General features: G+C 38.9%; 6 protein-coding genes across 6 annotated transcripts; 2 read left to right on the top strand and 4 right to left on the bottom strand.

The window, feature by feature from the left end:
- Positions 1-7220: 7220 nt before the first annotated feature.
- Positions 7221-8469, bottom strand: N7459_008836 (uncharacterized protein; the record flags this gene model as incomplete). The annotated part of the gene is made up of 3 exons (XM_056948004.1): positions 7221-7268; positions 7351-7899; positions 7981-8469. The coding sequence occupies 3 exons, from the start codon at positions 8467-8469 to the stop codon at positions 7221-7223; spliced, it is 1086 nt and encodes a 361-aa protein (XP_056797514.1).
- Positions 8470-8957: 488 nt separating this feature from the next.
- Positions 8958-9470, bottom strand: N7459_008835 (mitochondrial 37S ribosomal protein uS8m; the record flags this gene model as incomplete). Its single annotated transcript, XM_056948003.1, has 1 exon — positions 8958-9470. The coding sequence occupies one exon, from the start codon at positions 9468-9470 to the stop codon at positions 8958-8960; it is 513 nt and encodes a 170-aa protein (XP_056797513.1).
- A 559-nt stretch (positions 9471-10029) lies between these two features.
- Positions 10030-11549, top strand: N7459_008834 (uncharacterized protein; the record flags this gene model as incomplete). Its single annotated transcript, XM_056948002.1, has 2 exons — positions 10030-10067; positions 10151-11549. The coding sequence occupies 2 exons, from the start codon at positions 10030-10032 to the stop codon at positions 11547-11549; spliced, it is 1437 nt and encodes a 478-aa protein (XP_056797512.1).
- Positions 11550-12182: 633 nt separating this feature from the next.
- N7459_008833 (uncharacterized protein) lies at positions 12183-14360 on the bottom strand (the record flags this gene model as incomplete). Its single annotated transcript, XM_056948001.1, has 1 exon — positions 12183-14360. The coding sequence occupies one exon, from the start codon at positions 14358-14360 to the stop codon at positions 12183-12185; it is 2178 nt and encodes a 725-aa protein (XP_056797511.1).
- Positions 14361-15405: 1045 nt separating this feature from the next.
- On the top strand, positions 15406-17009 carry N7459_008832 (Zn(II)2Cys6 transcription factor; the record flags this gene model as incomplete). The annotated part of the gene is made up of 4 exons (XM_056948000.1): positions 15406-15462; positions 15517-16071; positions 16107-16262; positions 16347-17009. 4 exons carry the CDS (start codon positions 15406-15408, stop codon positions 17007-17009), a joined length of 1431 nt encoding a protein of 476 aa, XP_056797510.1.
- A 122-nt stretch (positions 17010-17131) lies between these two features.
- On the bottom strand, positions 17132-18101 carry N7459_008831 (uncharacterized protein; the record flags this gene model as incomplete). Its single annotated transcript, XM_056947999.1, has 3 exons — positions 17132-17624; positions 17689-17821; positions 17882-18101. 3 exons carry the CDS (start codon positions 18099-18101, stop codon positions 17132-17134), a joined length of 846 nt encoding a protein of 281 aa, XP_056797509.1.
- Between the last annotated feature and the right edge of the window lie 685 nt (positions 18102-18786).

The raw sequence follows: 18786 nt of genomic DNA, 5'->3' as shown, positions 1-18786 counted from the left end.
AAACTATAAAAATAAAGATACTTTATATAATATAAAATAAATTAAATTAAAAACTTAATACTAAATAGAATCTAAGATAGGGCCTAAAGCTAATATACTAGATATTAAAAAGATATACTATAAAAATATAGGAAATACTAAACTAAATTTATAAAAACTCTAGGAATAGAGTAGAAAAAACTAAAAGGGCTAAATAAGTATTATATAAGATCTAAAAAAGAAAACATTATATAAAAAATAAATAAACCTAGATAGATAAAAATACCTTAGAAAAGATACTAAAGCCTAGAATTAAATAAATAGTATTAAATAATATAAAATAATTACTATATATAGTTTAAAGTAATTAGATAAATAAACTATAGAACTATAAAAGTTTATAATAAAAAACTACTATAATAGTAAATAAAGATATTTAAAAGATTAAAAAGAGCCTAGATAAGATTAATAAAGATATTAACTAAATTAAAGAGATATATTAAGAATAAATAAATAATATAGATTAATTAAGAACTTTAGTATATAAAAATATTAATATTATTAATTTAGGGTAGTTAACTAAATAATAAAAGATAGAATTAGTTTATAAAAAAGTTAAAAAGTATATTAATATCTTTAAATAACTTTATAAATTACTTAATAAAGAGGCTAAACTATAAAAACTATAAACTATTAATAAAATATTAAATAATAGATAATCTATATTTAAAAGTAATAAAGATTATAATACTAAAAAAAAAATAAATAATATAGCTAAAATATAAAAACTTATTATAACTAAACTCTAAATATAAATAAAAGATAAAAGTTTAAGAAAAAATAAGTTTTAAAATCTTAATTAATTTATAGTTTAAAAAATATAATAAATAAAAAAGGTTTTTATAGATAAACTAGGAAATAAAAGTAAATTAAAAAAAATCTAAGATAATTATTAGATAACTAATTCTTAAAAGCTATTAAAAAAAGAACCTAAAAGATAAAGAATAGATATCTTAAAAATATCTATAGAGATATTAAAAACCTTAAAGATCTAAAAAACTTTACTATTTTAAAAAACTAATAAAATACTTTTAATATTTTAAAACTTTTTTAAAAATAAATACCTAGGAATTTAGAAATAATTTAGCTAAAAGAGTAACTTAAATAGTATATTATATATAAAAAACCTATAAAAGATACTTTATAATAAATCTAATAGTAATAAATTAGTATTATATATTAAAGATATAAAAAAAATATATCTATATATATAAAAAGACTATATATATATTAAATATATAAAATACTTAAAATATAATCTAAGAGCTATAATCAGATACTATAATAAATTATATATAATCTATATAATTAGTAAAATAGATTATAGTAAAATTAATCTAAAGCTATTATAGTATATATAAAGACTATGCTAGAAAAAATAGTAATTAATAGCTACTATATAAAAAAAATATATAAAAGCTAAAGCTTTAATAATAATTTTTAAAAAAAATAGTATTTTTACTTAAATTATATTTAACTTTAAAACTATAAAAAACTTTATAAATTTATAGTTTAATATTAAATACTAAGTACTAATAATCTAGAAAAGTTAAATTATATTAGTTATTAGGCTATATAAATAAGAACTAAGACTAAGAATCACTTACTATATAGAATAGATCTAGATAATTATTAAAAACTATAAAGAAGAAATATATTTTAATATTACTAGATTAAAATAATATAATATAGTAATTAAAATATTATAGTTAAAATAATATAATTTAAAGATTAATTAATAATATAATAGTATCTACTTTAAAAACTATAAATATAAATAAACTAAAGTAAAATAGACTAAATATAAAATATTAAATAATAAAAGATTTAGTTTTAAAAAGATAGGAATCTATTATAATCTATATAAATATAAAGCTAAATAGAGTTAATAGCCTAAAAGTAAAATATAGAATAAGACTATAGATATTAATATTATTATAATAATAGAATAGTTACTAAAAATAACTAATAATAAACTAAAAGAATATATTATAGTAAACTATAAATTAAAAACCTTTTATATAACTAAAAAAGAAATATAGATATTTAAAGAGTACTATAAATACTAAGATATATTTAAATTACTAAAGGATAGTAAGCTACTAAAATATAGTCTATTTAATTATAAGATTAAGATTAAAAAAAGTAAAAAGTTTATATTTTAACTAATTTATTAATTATTAAAGCTTAAATTAAAGATATTGTAAGTCTATATTAATAAGAATCTAAAAAAAGGTTATATCTAGAAGTTATTATTATTAGCTAAATACCCTTTTATTTTTATAAAAAAAAAGGATAAAAGTTTATAATTTTATATAAATTATTAGTAATTAAATTTAATTATTATTAAAAACTAATATTTATTATTTTTAGTTAAAAAGATCTAAGACTAAATCTATAAAGTAAAATATTTTATAAAATATAATATCATTAATATATATAATTAACTATAAATTAAAAAAGATAATAAATAAAAAATAGTATTTTGAATAAAATATAAATATTTTAAATATATAGTAATATTATTTAGGTTTATTAATATATTAGCTATATTTTAGTAATTTATTTTTAATATATTAAAAAAATATCTAGATATTTTTATAGTAATATATCTTAATAATATCTTAGTATTCTTTAAGATTATAGAAGAATATATTAAATATAATAAAAAAGTTCTTTAAAAGCTTTAAAAGACTATAATAACTTTTAAAGTAATAAAATATAAATTTTATATCTAAGAAACTAGATTTTTAGGATATATAATTAGTAATAAAAGATTTAGTATAGAAAAAGAGAAAATATAAAATATTATTAAGTAGTTAATACTAAAAAACCTTAAAAAGATATAGTAATTTATAGGACTATATAATTATTATTAAAATTATATCTATAACTTTAGTAAGATTATAATTAGACTTAATAAAATAATAAAGAAAAATAAATACTAAGAATAGAATAGTAAAGTCTAGGAATTATTTAATAAACTAAAGTAATTATTTATAAAATAAATAATATTAGTAGTCTATAATTTAAAGAAGCTAATAACTATTAAAATAGATATATTAGATTATATACTAAAAGTATAAATAATTTAACTAAGAGATAATAAAAAACTATAATTAATTATATTTTAGTCTAAAAAGATAATCTAAATAAAGCTTAATTATAATATCTATAATAAAGAACTATTAGCTATAATATTAGTATTTAAAATCTAAAAACTATATCTAAAAAAAGTAAAATATACTATAATAGTAAAACTAGATTATAAGAATTTAATATTCTTTATAATAATAAAAGAACTAATTTATAAATAGGTAAAATAAATAAAAGTCTTTATATAATATAATTATAGAATTAAATATTATAATAATAAAAGTAATAGCTAAATAGATACTTTAAATTAATAACTAAACTATAAAAAAAAAAACTAAAAAAGCAATACCTACTATATTAACTATAGATATTAAAAAGAATCTTATATATAATTATTAAGTTCTCCTAATAATTAATAAAGTTATAGATAATAAATAGATTAAATAGATTAAAAAAGTAACTAAAGATAATATAAAAATATAAGAAATCCTAGATATAGATCTAAAAAAGATAATTAGAAAATAAGATAATAGATTAATCTTAATTTATAGATTAATCTATATATCTTAGATATTAAAGAAGAAAACTATTTAATAATATTATAATATACTAATATATAGATATATAGGGATTAAAAAGATAATTAAATATCTTTTATATAATTACTATTTTCTAAATATATATTAGAAAGTTTAGTAGTATATTATAATTTATAATATTTATTAGTAAGATAAGCCTATAAAATACTAATTATATAGAGAAATATAGAAAAATAAAATACTAATATATTTATAAGAATAGATTATAATAGACTTTATTACTAAATTACTAAAATCCTAAAGATATAATATAATTATAGTTATTATAGATAAATTAACTAAATATATATATATAATCCCTATAATAGAAAGAATTACTATAGAAGAAATAGTAAATATTCTTTTATAATATATATTTATAAATTATAAGACTCTAAAAAAGGTTATATTAAATAAAGATAAACTATTCACTAGTAAAATATAGTAATTATTTATAGATTAGATAAGTATTAATTATAGACTTTTAATAGCTTATTATTTATAAATAAATAGAAAAATAAAATAAGTAAACTAAATACTAAAATAGTATTTATAATATTATATAAACTATTAATAAAATAACTAGATAAGATTATTACTAATTATATAATTTATATATAATAATATAATATACTTAACTATAAAAAAATCACTATTTTACACTAACTATAGATATAATCCTTTATTAATTAGTAAACTATAAAATAATTATATAGTTATAGAATTAGTATAATTACTAATAATTAGTATTTAATAACTATATTTATAGATAGTAAAAGATATTAAGTTTCTTAATCTATATATAAAGATATACTATAACTAAAACTATAGAGAGGGGTTTAACCTTAGAGAGGGGGAAAAGGTCTATTTACTATAATAAAATATTAAGATAAAGTGACTAAGTAAGAAGCTAAACTATAAGAAATTAGGATTATTTATAATTAAAAAAATAAGATTAGTTAATTACTATTTAAAGTTATTAAAAAGTATAAAGTGAGTTTATTTAATATTCTATATATTATTATTAAAATTAGCACTAAAAGATATATAAATTACTATTAATATTAAAATTAAAAGAAAAGATAGAAGATAAATATAAAGTTAAAACTATTATAGAAGATAGCTAATTTAATAGTTAATAACACTTTTTAATTAGATAGAAAGGGTATCTTACTTTAGAAAATATATAAGAATCTATTATAAATTTAAAGGGCTATTACTAGCTAGTTTAATAGTATTATTATAAGGTAAAGAAAACGCCCTAGGGATAGAAGTAAAAAAAGTATTAGAATTAATATTAGTTTAGTCTATAGGATTTATTAAATTAATAGATATAATTAACTATATTAGAGTAGGACCTTTTAATATAGCTATAAAGATCCTATTAGGATTATATATAGTAGATAGAGTGGACTTATTTATAGTATAAGTACTCTCTATAAAATAATCTTTTTAGTAGATAGTCTTAATATATTCTTTTTTAAAATGATCTAACTCTTCTTTTTTTATAATATTTAAGCTTCTCTAGCTTAATAATCTCTTAATAACTATAAGTGATAAAATTATCTATATAATAATATAATAATTTTTTTTATTTATAAAGATAAAGGAGTTTAGTTAGAGTAGCCTCTTTTTCCTTTTTAATAGTATTTTAAGCTTTAATAAACTTTTGCTATTCTAAATTAGAGTAAGAGGATTTAGATATTTTATAATAGATATAATTACTAATAAAGATATAATAACTACACTGTTTAGAGACACTAGATAAATAAATATAGACTTTATTGAGATAAATATAATATTTATATAGAGAAATGGATTTAAAACCTTCCTCTTTAATCTAATAATATAACTTAGTTTAGTAAGTAGAAGATATAGTTAGAGAAATATAATAGAAAAATCAGAAAAGTAAAAATAGGGGTATATATCTAGGAGGGTAGCTATACTTAAGAGTCTTTAGGATAAAGACCTAAAAGGAGGGGATAATATTATAGACTTAGTGTTAGTAATATACCAAGGTATAAAGATAGAGAAGTGATAATTAATTAACTTAGAAGTTATATAAGGATAACCTTTAAATTATAATCTAGACAAATAATAGATTATATAACTAATTATATTAGGAAATATAAAGTATATTAGAGGATATATTCAGAATATAGTAATTAGTGTAAAGGAGTATATTAGGCGATATAATAGACTAGGGTATAAGAGGGATAGTCTTTACTAATATATATTTAGTTTTTTATATTTAATCCTTAAGTTATTTAGGACTAACTCTCTTTTACTATACTTAGAATACCTAGATTAGAATATAACTTATCTTTATTCTACTTTATATTACTTAATACCCTAATTAATATCTAATAGCCTTAGGAGCTTACTTAGAGATAGCTATCTCTAAGTGACTAACTTAGTTAACGCTCCTAATTAATATACCTTTTAGGATAAACACCTTATAGACTCTAAGCCTATATAAGACTAGGTAGGCAGTGGTAATAAGAGATAGGCAAGCTTAGAGGGACTATAGCTACCAAGAGAAGTATCACCTTTAAGGCAGCAAGGCTAACACAGCAGTAGACGATCGGCTGGTGTGTGACATTATAGTCTTAGTAGTATTATATATTTCTCTTTCTTAGATAATATTAATCTATTATAGCTTTTTATTATTTACTTTATTTTTATTCTTTTTATTATATAGCCTAGTTTATTATATTTAAAATAAAATTTCTATTTTTTTATTATTTCTATTCTTTAATTAGAAGTTTTATTATATTAAACTCTATTAACTATAATTTATAAAGATTAATATAGATCTTTTTAGGCTATTATAGTCTTTATTTACCTTTTTAATAGTAATATCTATTAGTTTAATATTATCTACTATATTATATTTTATTTTACTAAAACTTTTATTTATATAGTTAGTTATTAAACTTAACTATAGTTTTAATTATTTTTAATATTTTAATAGATTAATTAATTTATATTAATTTATCTTTAATTTCTTTTTTAACATCTTATTTAAATAATTAGATATAGATATTATTATTATAGTCTAGATATAAGATAATTTATTAAAATTCAGTAATATAAATATTTACAAAACTAGTTTATTAGATTTATTGAAGTCTTTTTTAGCTATCTACTAAATATTAATATCTCTAAAGGTTTATTTAAGTTTCTTCTTAAAGATTTAATATATTATAAAAATTTCTTTTATTATATCTTTTTAATTTTTATAAAGTTTCTTATTAAACTTTTAAATATATAGTTTAAACTATTCAAATATTTATCTTTAAAAATATATAGATATATATATTATTTTATTAGTTTCTTTATATAATTAATATTATAAAACTATATATTTATTAATATAAAGAATATATGGAAGAAGCACTAGTGGCACGCATAATGATTGGGCTTAATTGCAGGGTATCAATCCTCAGCCACTACTCGGCCGGAAGAGTTAATTTCAATGTGTTTCAATGGACATGCTTGCACCCCTTATTGCTTTCGGCTTGGTAATTCTACCCCGAGGCGACGGGCATAATCCTGCATCACCCGAGTATTAGCTAGCCAAGTAGCTAACCCCGATCATTGCCATCGCAATCTCGGTGGGTCATAGTTTGCTTACCTCACAGCTGGACCGAATGGCCTCTTCAATACCAATATGAGCCTCGTACCCCAGGATTGCCTTGGCCTTATCTCCTCTGGCGTATCGAACAGCACATGCATCTCGGACACTGCCGCGACTGAGGGTGGTGCTTGCACCCGTCACCCAGGTTGCCATCTCACACATCAACCCCACAAGATACGCCAATCCTTCCGGAATCCGAATCTCAAAGGGCGGGACATGCCCAAAACTCACCCAGATAGCTAGGCAAAAATCGCGAAACGTGATGGGCTCGTTATTCTGGATGAAGAAGGCCTCTCCTGCGGCAGTGCGCACAGTGATTAAATTCTCCACGGCGAGAACGTGAGCATCCGCAACGTTGCTCACATGGGTCACGTCCCACAGATTGGTGCCATCGCCGATCACAAACAGCGTCTCATACTTGGCAATGCATGCGTGAATGGCTGGGACCAGCTGATAGTCGCCGGGTCCGCAGAGGACGGAGGGCCGGAGGGCACATGTCGCCATTTTGTTACTGGATGCCTGGAGCACCAGAGCCTCAGCCGCGGCCTGTATTTGCTATTAGCCATCCTTTCCCACTCCCACGGACTAAGATACCTAATCAATCAACAATGGCTCGGTGATTATGACCTTGGACTCGCCGTATATAAGCGAGGTCGGTGATACTGGCCATCGCTCGTCGATGTTGTGGTAAGGTACCCTCATGTTGTCGGTCACTACGCAGCAAGTGCTGGTGTAGATGAAAGCCTCGGTACCGTTTCGTGCAGCAGCATCGAGCATATTCTGTGTGCCATTAACATTGACCTTCCACGTCTCCCGCTCCAGCCGTCGACCGAACCGGTCAGCGAGAGCAGGTACGAGCCCGGCTGTGTGGATAATAATGTCTGGTTTGACGGCTTCGAATGCCTGACTGACTTCCTCTGCAGAGGTAACATCGACTTGCATGCATGTGGTCTTCGCCGGCAATGCATATTGGGGCCGTGGGGGGCTGCGGTCGATGACGGTGATGGCGCACGCGGGATACTTCTCTGCCAGCGCGCGCACGATGGCCGAGCCGACAAACCCGGTGCCGCCGGATATGAGGATCTTCTTGGAAGCCACAATGTGATTTTCAGGCATGATGAAGGGAGTGGCACGTCGGACATCAGACGATGGGGTGGTGGTTACCGACTACTCTGCGGAACCCGCATACCAATCGACCGGGGAGCGGTGATCACCCCCCCCCAGCGCGTAACCTCAAGCTAGAGGCGTACAGCAGGACTTCCCCCAGCAATCACGTAGTTTAGTAAAGAGCCAATTGAGGGAATATAGAAGATCTGGACATGGTTCAGGTCGTTATGTATACATGGCGTTGCTATGCGACAGCTCCGCAACCACCCCAAGAGAGCATACAACCAGTGGTATACGCAAACATCTAATATACAGATCCTCGGCCGAGGTAAATTATTCCAAGAGTCGCACAAGGAAACAAATCTCGAGAGAGACCGCTGGCGACTAACCGACAAACTCCAGGGTAAATGCAAAAGGAAAACAAAGAATTCCACGTATTCCGTCTTTCTGCTGGGGGGGGGGGGGGAGATGCCTCCGCCACGGAAACCACTTTAGACTTATAGCACTCGGCACAGAACCAAGCCTCCGATCTTCTTCTCCACACACTCACGAGCTTCCAGGACCCCGCGGTCTGTTGACAGGTAAAGACTCTCGCCGGGCGAGCGCAGCCCACTCACGTAGCTGGCTTCCTCGCCACGAACCACCCGTCGCAATCCCTCCACATTGAGAGTGACCCGCCGTGTCGGCTTGCTGACCATGCTGACCTTGCCAAGTACCGGCTCGTTGCGCCAGTACTTCAAACCCAGCCACAGACGTCTTGAGGCAACATTATCGCGCGTAATTGGCTCGACACTCTCGACCTCATCGTTAGCGGACGGGTATCCGAGGATCGGGTGCGCAGGCGGAGGAGTCGGGCCTCCGCGCACCACGGAAGAGAGATAGCCGGAGTTCTGGAGGGCCAGGCAAAGCTTCAGGTGGAGGTTGCTGTTGGGGATCGAGGTGAGGCCAAGACGGGCCTTTGTGGCGTTGTTGAGGTGAGCGCACACGGAGGCAAGGTTGACGAGCGACATTTTGCAAGGCCGAAGCAACAATTGGCCCTTCCGGGGCCGTTGTTCAGAGGAGAGAAAGATGTGGAGAGTGAACGTTGGGTGGTGTGATCGTGGGAAGGACGACTGGTCCCAATCAAGGCTTGAGAAAAGGAGAAAATAGAGGGAGCTCCTCAAGAGGTGAGAGCAGACGGAGGAGTTGGAATGAAGCGGTCGAGCTCGTAGCAATCGCAAGGCCGAAGCGTGTCGGAGATGGAAATTTTCGGAGAAACCGTGCCTCCGGCCACCCCGAACTATGAGCCTAGTCTATGCTCCAGGCACGAAGTACCCGATACCTGCCCCACTAGTGCTCTATCTACTGCACAAGCAGGTACTGGGTACTCCGCCCTCTCGTCACATCACACTCTAAGCGCCTAGAGACACGGCGGCTCGAGGCCGCGTTTCACAGGCTCTCGCGGTTTGACCCCTCCATGTATGCTATAAAGGTAGCTGCAGCTGCATCTTGTAAGTCCCCGGTCCTCTGTTTCTTCTCTCGCTCTCGTCCACAATCTTCCTCTCCGCACTTCCAACCAAATCGCTAACCATGCCTCCACAGGCTGACGAAGAGCGGCTTGTGACCGTGTGAGTTGGACTGACCCTTTCCCCTCAGGATACACCTCGGCCAAATGTGCACCTGAAGTGAGGTCTGACGTGTCGTGCCATAGTTTTGCGGACATCCACTACTATTTCACTGCGCCGACCCCCAGACCTCTCCACCACCGGTTTGATAAAGGGTCATACTTGTATATCTATCATAATGCCTCTCACAATAAGGCCCGCATCGAAATAGCCAATAACCCCGGGACTCCCGACCAGGATGCATTCCACGGCTCTTTGGATGCCGTCCATATACGGCACTCGACACAATTCCCGACTCTCTGCACATTGACGGTGGAAGGCGTTCCCGGTTCACCTCAACAGCAAGCATCCCAATATGAGTGGAGACTGCCTAGCGCAGACCAGCACAATGAACAACATCAACTCCATCGCCTGCACACACTAGATATTTACCTCTGGACTCTGGAGGATGCTGATCAGCTCCTAGATGCTGTCGAGCGTATCCTAGCTACCTCCCAGTTGGAGACCGATCGTCATCCACCCACGCAGTCACAACAACAGTTGAGCTCCGTGGTCCAACAGCTCGAAGACATAGCTGTCTCCGACCCTGCATACCAGAATGGCCAGACGCCCAATTCTCGATCCGAGCCCGCGGCTACAGCAGCACCAGTCTCGCAAGGCATCCCGCCAAACCTCAGTTTCCCTCCACCTCCCCCAAGCGGCCCGCCAGCGGAGCAACATCAAGCCAATGTCGAGAGCCAAACCTCTGCAGAACAGAGGGATGAACCAGCATCCACCGCGCCACTCCCATATAATCCAGCAGCCCCCGCGGCACCAGAGCCGATTCAGCACCGCGAGAAGACCCCGCCACCCGAGGATGGAACCCAGGGAACGGGCCTGGCAGCCGCGGCAGCCGCAGACCAAGGCCTTCCATATACACCACCACATCAAGTGGCCGGCGGAGTGGGAATGGCAGCATTCGCGGGTCCTCCAACTTCGCCCCAGGGCGCGCCGTACACCGCGCCACCCAGCTACATCTCCCCGCCCCCAAGCGCCGGCCTGACGCATACTGGTTCATTCCCCGCTAGCTCTTCCGCCCAAAGCCCGGTCGTTCCATCATACACGCAAGCCGTCTATGCGGGCGGCCAGCAGTGGACGCCAAACACGCCGGGGACGGTGTCTTTTGCGCCCCCGCCGCAGGATCCAAATGCTCACCTGTATGCACCGCAGGTATATGGCTCGCCTCAATCACCGCCTTCAATTAGTGGCTACTCACACTACTCGTACGACCAGAGGCAGCCGCTTCAGCAGCCTGGGGCCTCTGAATATGATGTCCATAGCCAGGTATACAGGCCCACTGAGGCGGAACTGCACTCACACGCACAGAAGAATGCCCAGAAGGCTATGAAGAATCCTGGGCAGCGGCCACGGAAGTTGGAGGACGGCGCGGCTCGGTTCGAGAGTGGCGTGAATCGGTTCCTGAAGAAGCTTGAGAAGAAGTTGTGATGGGATCTCTTCCGACCTCTGACATCTATCATGACTACGTCATGTTGGTTGTATTTATTCGGCCGGTCTGGAGGCAGCTGTGGCACAGCTTCCTTGCCGGTAAATGAATCTTGTTCTTGATGGGAATCCGGAGTCAAGAATGCACTGCATGTCATCGCGTTCGTTTAGCATCATATCTAGGTAGCAGATAAGGCGCCAATCAAACTAAGAAGAAAATATATGCTCCCGAGAAATTGGCATTGACGTACAGTAACTGATGTACAGTAATAGCAAATGAGTCAAGCACTGGCTCAGAAATATATGACAGGATGATAAAAATATGCTCAAACCGAAGAATGCTCTGAATCGCTCAATAAAACAATATGCTTCCAAAATCACCTCCGATAAAGCGATAATCCCCATCACTGGGGATCAAAGGATATCTAGATGTGAGGATCGCGGCTTGAGGAAATGATAATCCATGAAGTAGTTCAGAAAGAAGACAAACGTGCACCAGAAATATGTCCGACAAAATATCCAATGGTAGAGCATGGAGCTCTAAAGTGAAATGGCCAAGGGTATAAGCACAGAAAATTAAAAGGGTGATCCGGAATGCAAGCATGCAAGAGAAGAGAGAAGATGCATTTTAGTTTCCTAGTTCAGTGTAAGACTGGCAAAGTCGACGTCATCGGTGATCGGTTTGCTTTCGCCTGTCTGCTGTTCCTCAGCGTCAGTCTCCTTAGAGGTCGGTTCGTCGGTAGACTTTGATGGCATCTCGGTAGCAGTGTCATCTTTCACAGTCTCTGATGAATCCTGCTTTGGCTCCTCGGCAAAGGTCTCGGTAGATCGCGTAACTTCTGGAGTCTCTGGCTGTGCCTGGGAGCTCGCTTTAAAGTGGACAGGGGCAGCTTCAATCGCAGTAGCAGAGGGTGCGGGAACTTCGACAACTTCCTGAGTAGATAGCTCAGGTTGCACTTCAGGAGCTTCCACGCCATTCGCTTTGACATTAACCTCCGCCGATAGTTCGGCATCCTTAACATCGGGAATCTCAGATTTCTGCTCCGAAGCTTCATCCTTGGTCTCTGCAGGAACCTTAGGAGCATCCACCGTATCATCCGCGTGGGTGCGAGCTTCGGGAATTCCTTCAGTAACGGCCTCAGTGGAAGCTTCAGCCGAGGTCTCTGTGGAAGCCTCCAGGATAGATGGCTCCACAGCCTTGGTGACCGGCTCTGCAGCAGATTCAACTGTAGGCTCTGGCTTCACTAGCTCGACGTTCGTATCATCGGTCTGATTTTCCTCCGATCGTTTTTCCTCTGCGGGCTCTGGGACAGACTTGGTAGAGATTTCTGTCTCTGGCTCCTCGATAATCGTGTCATTGGACTCCATGGCTGGTGAGTGTTCCGGGATAGCTAGGGCACCATCCTCGATGTTCTCTTTCTCACTCCCCTGCTCCTGCCGAGAAAGCTTCACTTCCTCCTGCGGTGTTGGTTCCTTGTTCGGTATCTGAGACTTCTCAGTCTGGGGTCGCAAAACGGCAGCATTTCCCTTTGGCTGGACTGCAGCGCGCTCGGGTACTCTTCCCATTGATGGTCTGGAGGCCTTGGGAGCCGCGGACGTCTTTGGGGGGGCTTTGGCTTCGGGTCTATCGTGGGTCTTGCTCGCGGAGCTAGCCGTGGGACGCATCATTCGGGCAAGAAACCCTTCGTTGACTGGCTTGGAACCGACGTCGCTGGCACGAGAACTGGGTCGGTCATGCGCGGGCTGAGTGGGGAGAGAAGGGCGAGACGACTGTCGGCGGACGCTTGCCGTGGGACCAGCGGTCGACCGCGTGGACGGTGCGCCCGTAGCACTTTTGAGAGAGGAAGGTTTCCTGGTAAGAGTGGAAGGAGTAGTGCTGGTTCGCCCGGCAGAGCTGCCATTACTTCCCAACTTGGCTGCAGATGCTTGAGTTGGAGCGGTCATTGAAGCGGGCAAGCGAACGGGTTTGGTGGGTGACTTGGTTCGGGACTTTGCGCCTGATAGACTCGTTGGAGACGTTCGGGAGCTCTCGTGGGAGGGAGTCGAGCCACGAACGGTCCTAGCAGTGCTCTTGGGCGCAGAGTTCAAGGATACGCGGCTCGGTTTGTGAGCGAGCGCATTGGCACGCTCCTTAGCCACTTCCCGAGCCGAGGGTGGTTTGGCGGTCGTGTTATTTGTAGATGACTTGGTGGTTGTCGAAGCTGTTGCGGTCGAAGCGGACTTGCTCGCTGCATTGGTTTTGGCAGCATGGATGTTCGATGGCCGCTTGGTCACTGTCTTTGGAGCTGCTTTTTCAGACGGTGTCGCACGACCAACCGCAGGCGCAGAGATAGCGGGCTGCTCCTTGACAGGTGCGGATTCATTGGGTGTTGCGGTCTTGTTGACTGAAGCAGCGGGCTCCTCCTTCGAATTCCCTTGCGCTGCTGTAAAAGCAGACGCAGCCTCTGGCCGTGGTTCACTTGTCACCTGGTCCATCAGACTGACCTGGCCATTTTCACCAGCACCAGCAGGCGTGGGCGAAACCACATTTTGCCGGCGCGTCTCCACCTCCTGCTCGTTGATCTTTGGGCCAAACATGCCAGGGCTGTCACTTCGCCCGCTTGTCTTCCTCAATGGCGAACCTGGGTTTGACTGAATCGCTCCCTCAACAGTCACAAAGCTTGCACGTACTCTGGAAAGCGGTCTCGTCGAGCTCGGGGTATCCGAAGGGGCGGGGGACCTTCCACGAGATGGCGGGGAGGCGACGGGGCTCTGGCTATTCTCAAACTTGGCCAGCAAGCTGCGAACGCCCGGGTGGTGGTTGTTGTCGGACATGATGAATTGAAGGGGCCACGCAGGATGTTAAACAGTCAGGGGCATGAGCGCAATGGAGGGGAGTCGGGGGGAAACGCGTCGGGGGGCGCGCAGAGCGGCGCAGGGATGCAACGGGGACGCCTGCAACGTGAATGAGGGATGACACACACTATTCCCCTCCCCTGCTGGAGCAGAGACACTGGAAACAACGAGTGAACACGGTGTTTCGAAACGAATATCGGAATAGATGGAAGGGGAAGAAGCGTGAAGAAGGGTCGATCAGGTCACGAAGGCGCTAGTGATGATTAGCGTATCCAATGGGGTGAAACCGTGGCGCCTTACGGGCTCCCCTCCATTTTCAGGGGCGCGTCTGTCTGGCATGGTGGATTCATGATCTCATTGAATCCTTCGTCCTTCATCTCCGTCCCCTGTGCGACTTGCGACCGGCGACCCGTAGGAGGAATCCTCGGGATCCGACATTATGGCCACGTCTCTGTGTGCTGGGCTTCAAAAGGTAGCGAGCCTAGACACGCAGTCATGTCGACTCCTTGCTGCAAGATCAAAAGCAAAACAGTCAACGGGCACAAAAAACAAGCCAATGCAAGCCAAACTTCGATCATGGCAGTTCCATGGACCGTGGGGTCGATCCAGGCACCGGAATGTGGAATGGTTTTCTGTCAGGCTAGTGTGACGTCTGGTTGCAGATCCAACTATATCGATGCATCTTCCCGGCTCTCCATTGTCTATGCAGGGAGCATCGAGACCAGTATGCGGTCAACTAACATTTAAACAAGACACCTTGGAAGGACGCAACAGTAATCCAGCCACCGCTTCACGGAAAAGAAGGGATCTGATACATGGCGTTGCAAACTCAAGTGATTCCAGATCTAAGGACTCAGCACAGCATCGATAGAAGATCTGACACCGATAGAAGAATACTTGCCGTTCTGTAGATACAAAGCGCGGGCCGGTTCAACGAATCCCCGGGATTATGTCATCCGGCGTGTTTCGAATACGAGATCGATCCAACTCGCCTCGTTATTTCCTCTCCATGAGATGATCTACAATGGTCGGCGTTCCTCGCAGCAGTGGCTGTGCCCTGTGTGTGAAACGTCGGGTCAAGGTGTGTGAGGTGCGGCGCGACTGTGACTGTCGCTGATCCTAAATTCCCCAATAGTGTGACGAAAGAGTCCCAGGCTGTGCCAAGTGCGAGACATACCGCAAGCCATGTCCCGGATACGACAAGGGCTTCAAATTCATTGCTGGGAAACCATATCGGACCCGGCGGCGCCAGTCGGGCCACACCGACCGAAAGAGTCCTGGGTCGACCAGCCAAACCTGCATCAACAACAACGCATCAACGAGCCACTCAGTGGCTCTAAGAGAGGGCCCGTCATCATTGTTTGTCTCTGCGGATTTGAATCTGCAACAGAGTTTGGGGGCTCTTGTTCATGAATTCTCCCAGCCAGCCCCAATCGATCGGAAACACGTGGTTTCCCACTGGCTTGGGTTCCTCCCGTCCATCTATGGCTGTAGCCAGACATTGGATGCTACTATCAGGTCCTTTGTGGCGCACCACGTTGGCAGAGCCTCTCAGAATGAGCAGATGATTGTATATGCCAGGTCAGCCTATGGAGAAGCATTACATAGACTCAGGAAATCTCTGGAATGTCCATCAGAAAGCCTCTCTTCACATGTCTTCTGTGCCGTGGTTTTGCTGTGCATGTACGAGGTAAGAGTGACAGCCCTGTTGACACGGCTTGGCAGGTTCTCACAGAGGCAAAGCTCTTTACAGATCACGAAAACCCGGAGTCTTGGATGAAACATGCTCAAGGGCTTGGCCAACTGATCAAGATCAGAGGGCCCGACCGCTACCGCAACGAACTGGATATATCCCTTCTCAAAGCGTCTCGCGGATTGATAGTGAGTGTGGCATCATTGATCTCATTATAGACTTGGTGTAAGACCTTGGTCGTTCATGTCAAAAGATGCTTACTCATGATACAGGTCATGCACTCAATGTTCGCTGGCGAGGATTGTTTTTTAGCATCTGAGGAATGGCACCGAGTGATGCGGTATCAATCTTCCACAGAAATACCTCCTGAATTTCACGACTTGATCGAAGAGTTCTTCGGCCACTTCACCCACTCCCCGAGTCTTGTGCACAAGCTGTATAGCCTGAAAGGGATGGATATCACGACTTCTGAGGCACTCCAAGTGATCTCTCAAGCTTTGACCCAGGCACTTGATATGCAGAGAAAAATGGCCATTTGGTACGACAGATGGACCCAGACTGCTTCTTTCCCCACCGAAGCGCTTTCCACTACGGGCGACGGCTTATACCCCGTCATTCTGACATACAACGATATGATTGATGCAACTATATACTGCGGCTATTATTCCTACATGGTGATCATTCACGAAACACTCAAGACGTTCAGCTATCCTGGTCCGCACGAAGCCATGGTGATTTACTTCCGAGATCAGATCTGTAGGTCTGTCGAATTCAACAGCGTCGGTATCCTCGGCCCTTACCGAATGGGATTTCCTTTGCGCGTCGCATTCGAGGTAGGAGATCCCGCGACGCGATCATGGATAATCAGTCGACTACAAGAATTTTCAAAAACATACGCGGCTGCCCGCCCAGAAAACTTTGAATCCATTTCATGATTGGACACGAGCCGTTTTTGAAAAGAAGAAGAGCTATCCATTACGCCGAACAAGATATTAAAGATAATCAAAAAGTCATGCTGACGATTCCGGTACTGAAGTCTCATTGTTCAGTGTCAGGTTTATGACCATTCAGTATTGTCTTCCTCGACACACCTCTTTTCACCTGCCAACTGAACGGGCTCGACCACAGCACGTGCGGTCTGGAGCAAGGAGACAATGACAATCTCCATCAGGAGTCCCATGCCAGCCAAGATTCCCACATTGCCAGTCACCGGGTTGAAGTCGGAGGGTCCATACTCCTGCAGCAGGAAGTAGATGATTCGTACTAGCAAAAATGGAAGAGTGATCGCAATAACCAGGATGCCGCGATAGCCTGCCCCGGGAAGATTCGAACGCGAGTTCGCCGCAAGCCAGGCAATCAACCCACACATCAATGCGAACATGACAACAAGAATGACCGTTCCAGCCTCACCGAGAGGACGAATCTCAATGATCCCACCGACAACAGCAAGGATGATCGAGATAACGACGGGCAGACGGAAGAAGTGTAGCCAGAAGCGCGTGGTCTTTGAGTGTTTCGAATTACCAGGTCCATATTGACCAGCTTGGCCACTGTGTAGACAGTCTATTAGCAAAGTTTAAGGAACGCGTAGAACAAAAGTCAAGGACTGAATACCATCGCAAGAGGACAAAGCTGACTTCGACAAAGAGTGGCGAAAGGCCCACGCTTTGCATGGAAGATTCGGCAATGAGTATTGACTCGCTTGGATGTGAAGTGGACAGGATCATGGCTGAACTGGCAATACGAACTGTAACCACGATTGATCAGCGTATATACAATGAATCTTTTGGCAGGTTACACCGCTTACTCTGTGCTAGCAACCCACTCATGCTAAACCAGGAATAGAGGATACAACGGATGGGGTTTTTGTTTTTGCTGTGGTGCCAGTATCTCTGCTCTTGTATGTATCTGAGTGTAAGTTGAACAACGTGGACGATAGAGAAGATGATAATCTCCGATATGGCAATGTTGTGTTTGCCTGATGAGATCGAGATCTCAATGGCTCGAGGGTTTATGGGTGCAGTCATGTTGGTGTGGGATTGAGATAGAAGGTTTCAGTGGAATAAAACCAGTAGGGAATATATTTTGAAAACAGCCCAATCCTTGCGGACTCGTCGTGTTTTTAAATGATCCATCTATACCTTCTCCATGCTAATTTGGGTCGCAACCCGCGAGCATTCTATCTCGGGAAGCCATAGGTCCAGGGCTCGTGGGAATTGACCTCTTGGGGCTTAGCGTGGAACCGGGAACCTTAAAAATCGAGATGAGCTAGCCACTTCCGAGCCACTCAAGGTTGAAATTAGAGGCGAGGACAAAGGATGGGGGTGGAAAAATGGTAGATACGATCCACTTGTGTAATGGGTTTATAGATGAGACCATCAGCCTATCGAGAGCTTCGATAACTCATCATCTGGTCCTCAAAGCGCGACGACATTTATATACTTCATGAATACAGAAACATCGGTATCTTCTGTGGCATATTATAACGAGCTTGAAATGCAAGCGACCATGTGGTGAGGGTAGTTCCATCTGTCCTGTGCCACTATACACTATAGGAACGTGGTTCAGCAAAACCGAGACTCGCGACAACAGTCCCGTTTAGGTAGTCAACGCACGTCCCGCAATCCATGTGGCTGAATATTCTCATTTGTTGCCGGGAAATGTAGGAAGTACTGCCTGGAAATCTTGAGGCAATTGATAGGAAGGAAAATA

Source organism: Penicillium hispanicum, assembly GCF_028827665.1.
Source record: "Penicillium hispanicum strain IBT 35686 chromosome Unknown utg000007l_segment0_segment0, whole genome shotgun sequence".
NCBI lineage: Eukaryota > Fungi > Ascomycota > Eurotiomycetes > Eurotiales > Aspergillaceae > Penicillium > Penicillium hispanicum.
The sequence above is the reverse complement of the archived record's forward strand: the minus strand, read 5'-3'. Positions and strand labels throughout refer to the sequence as shown.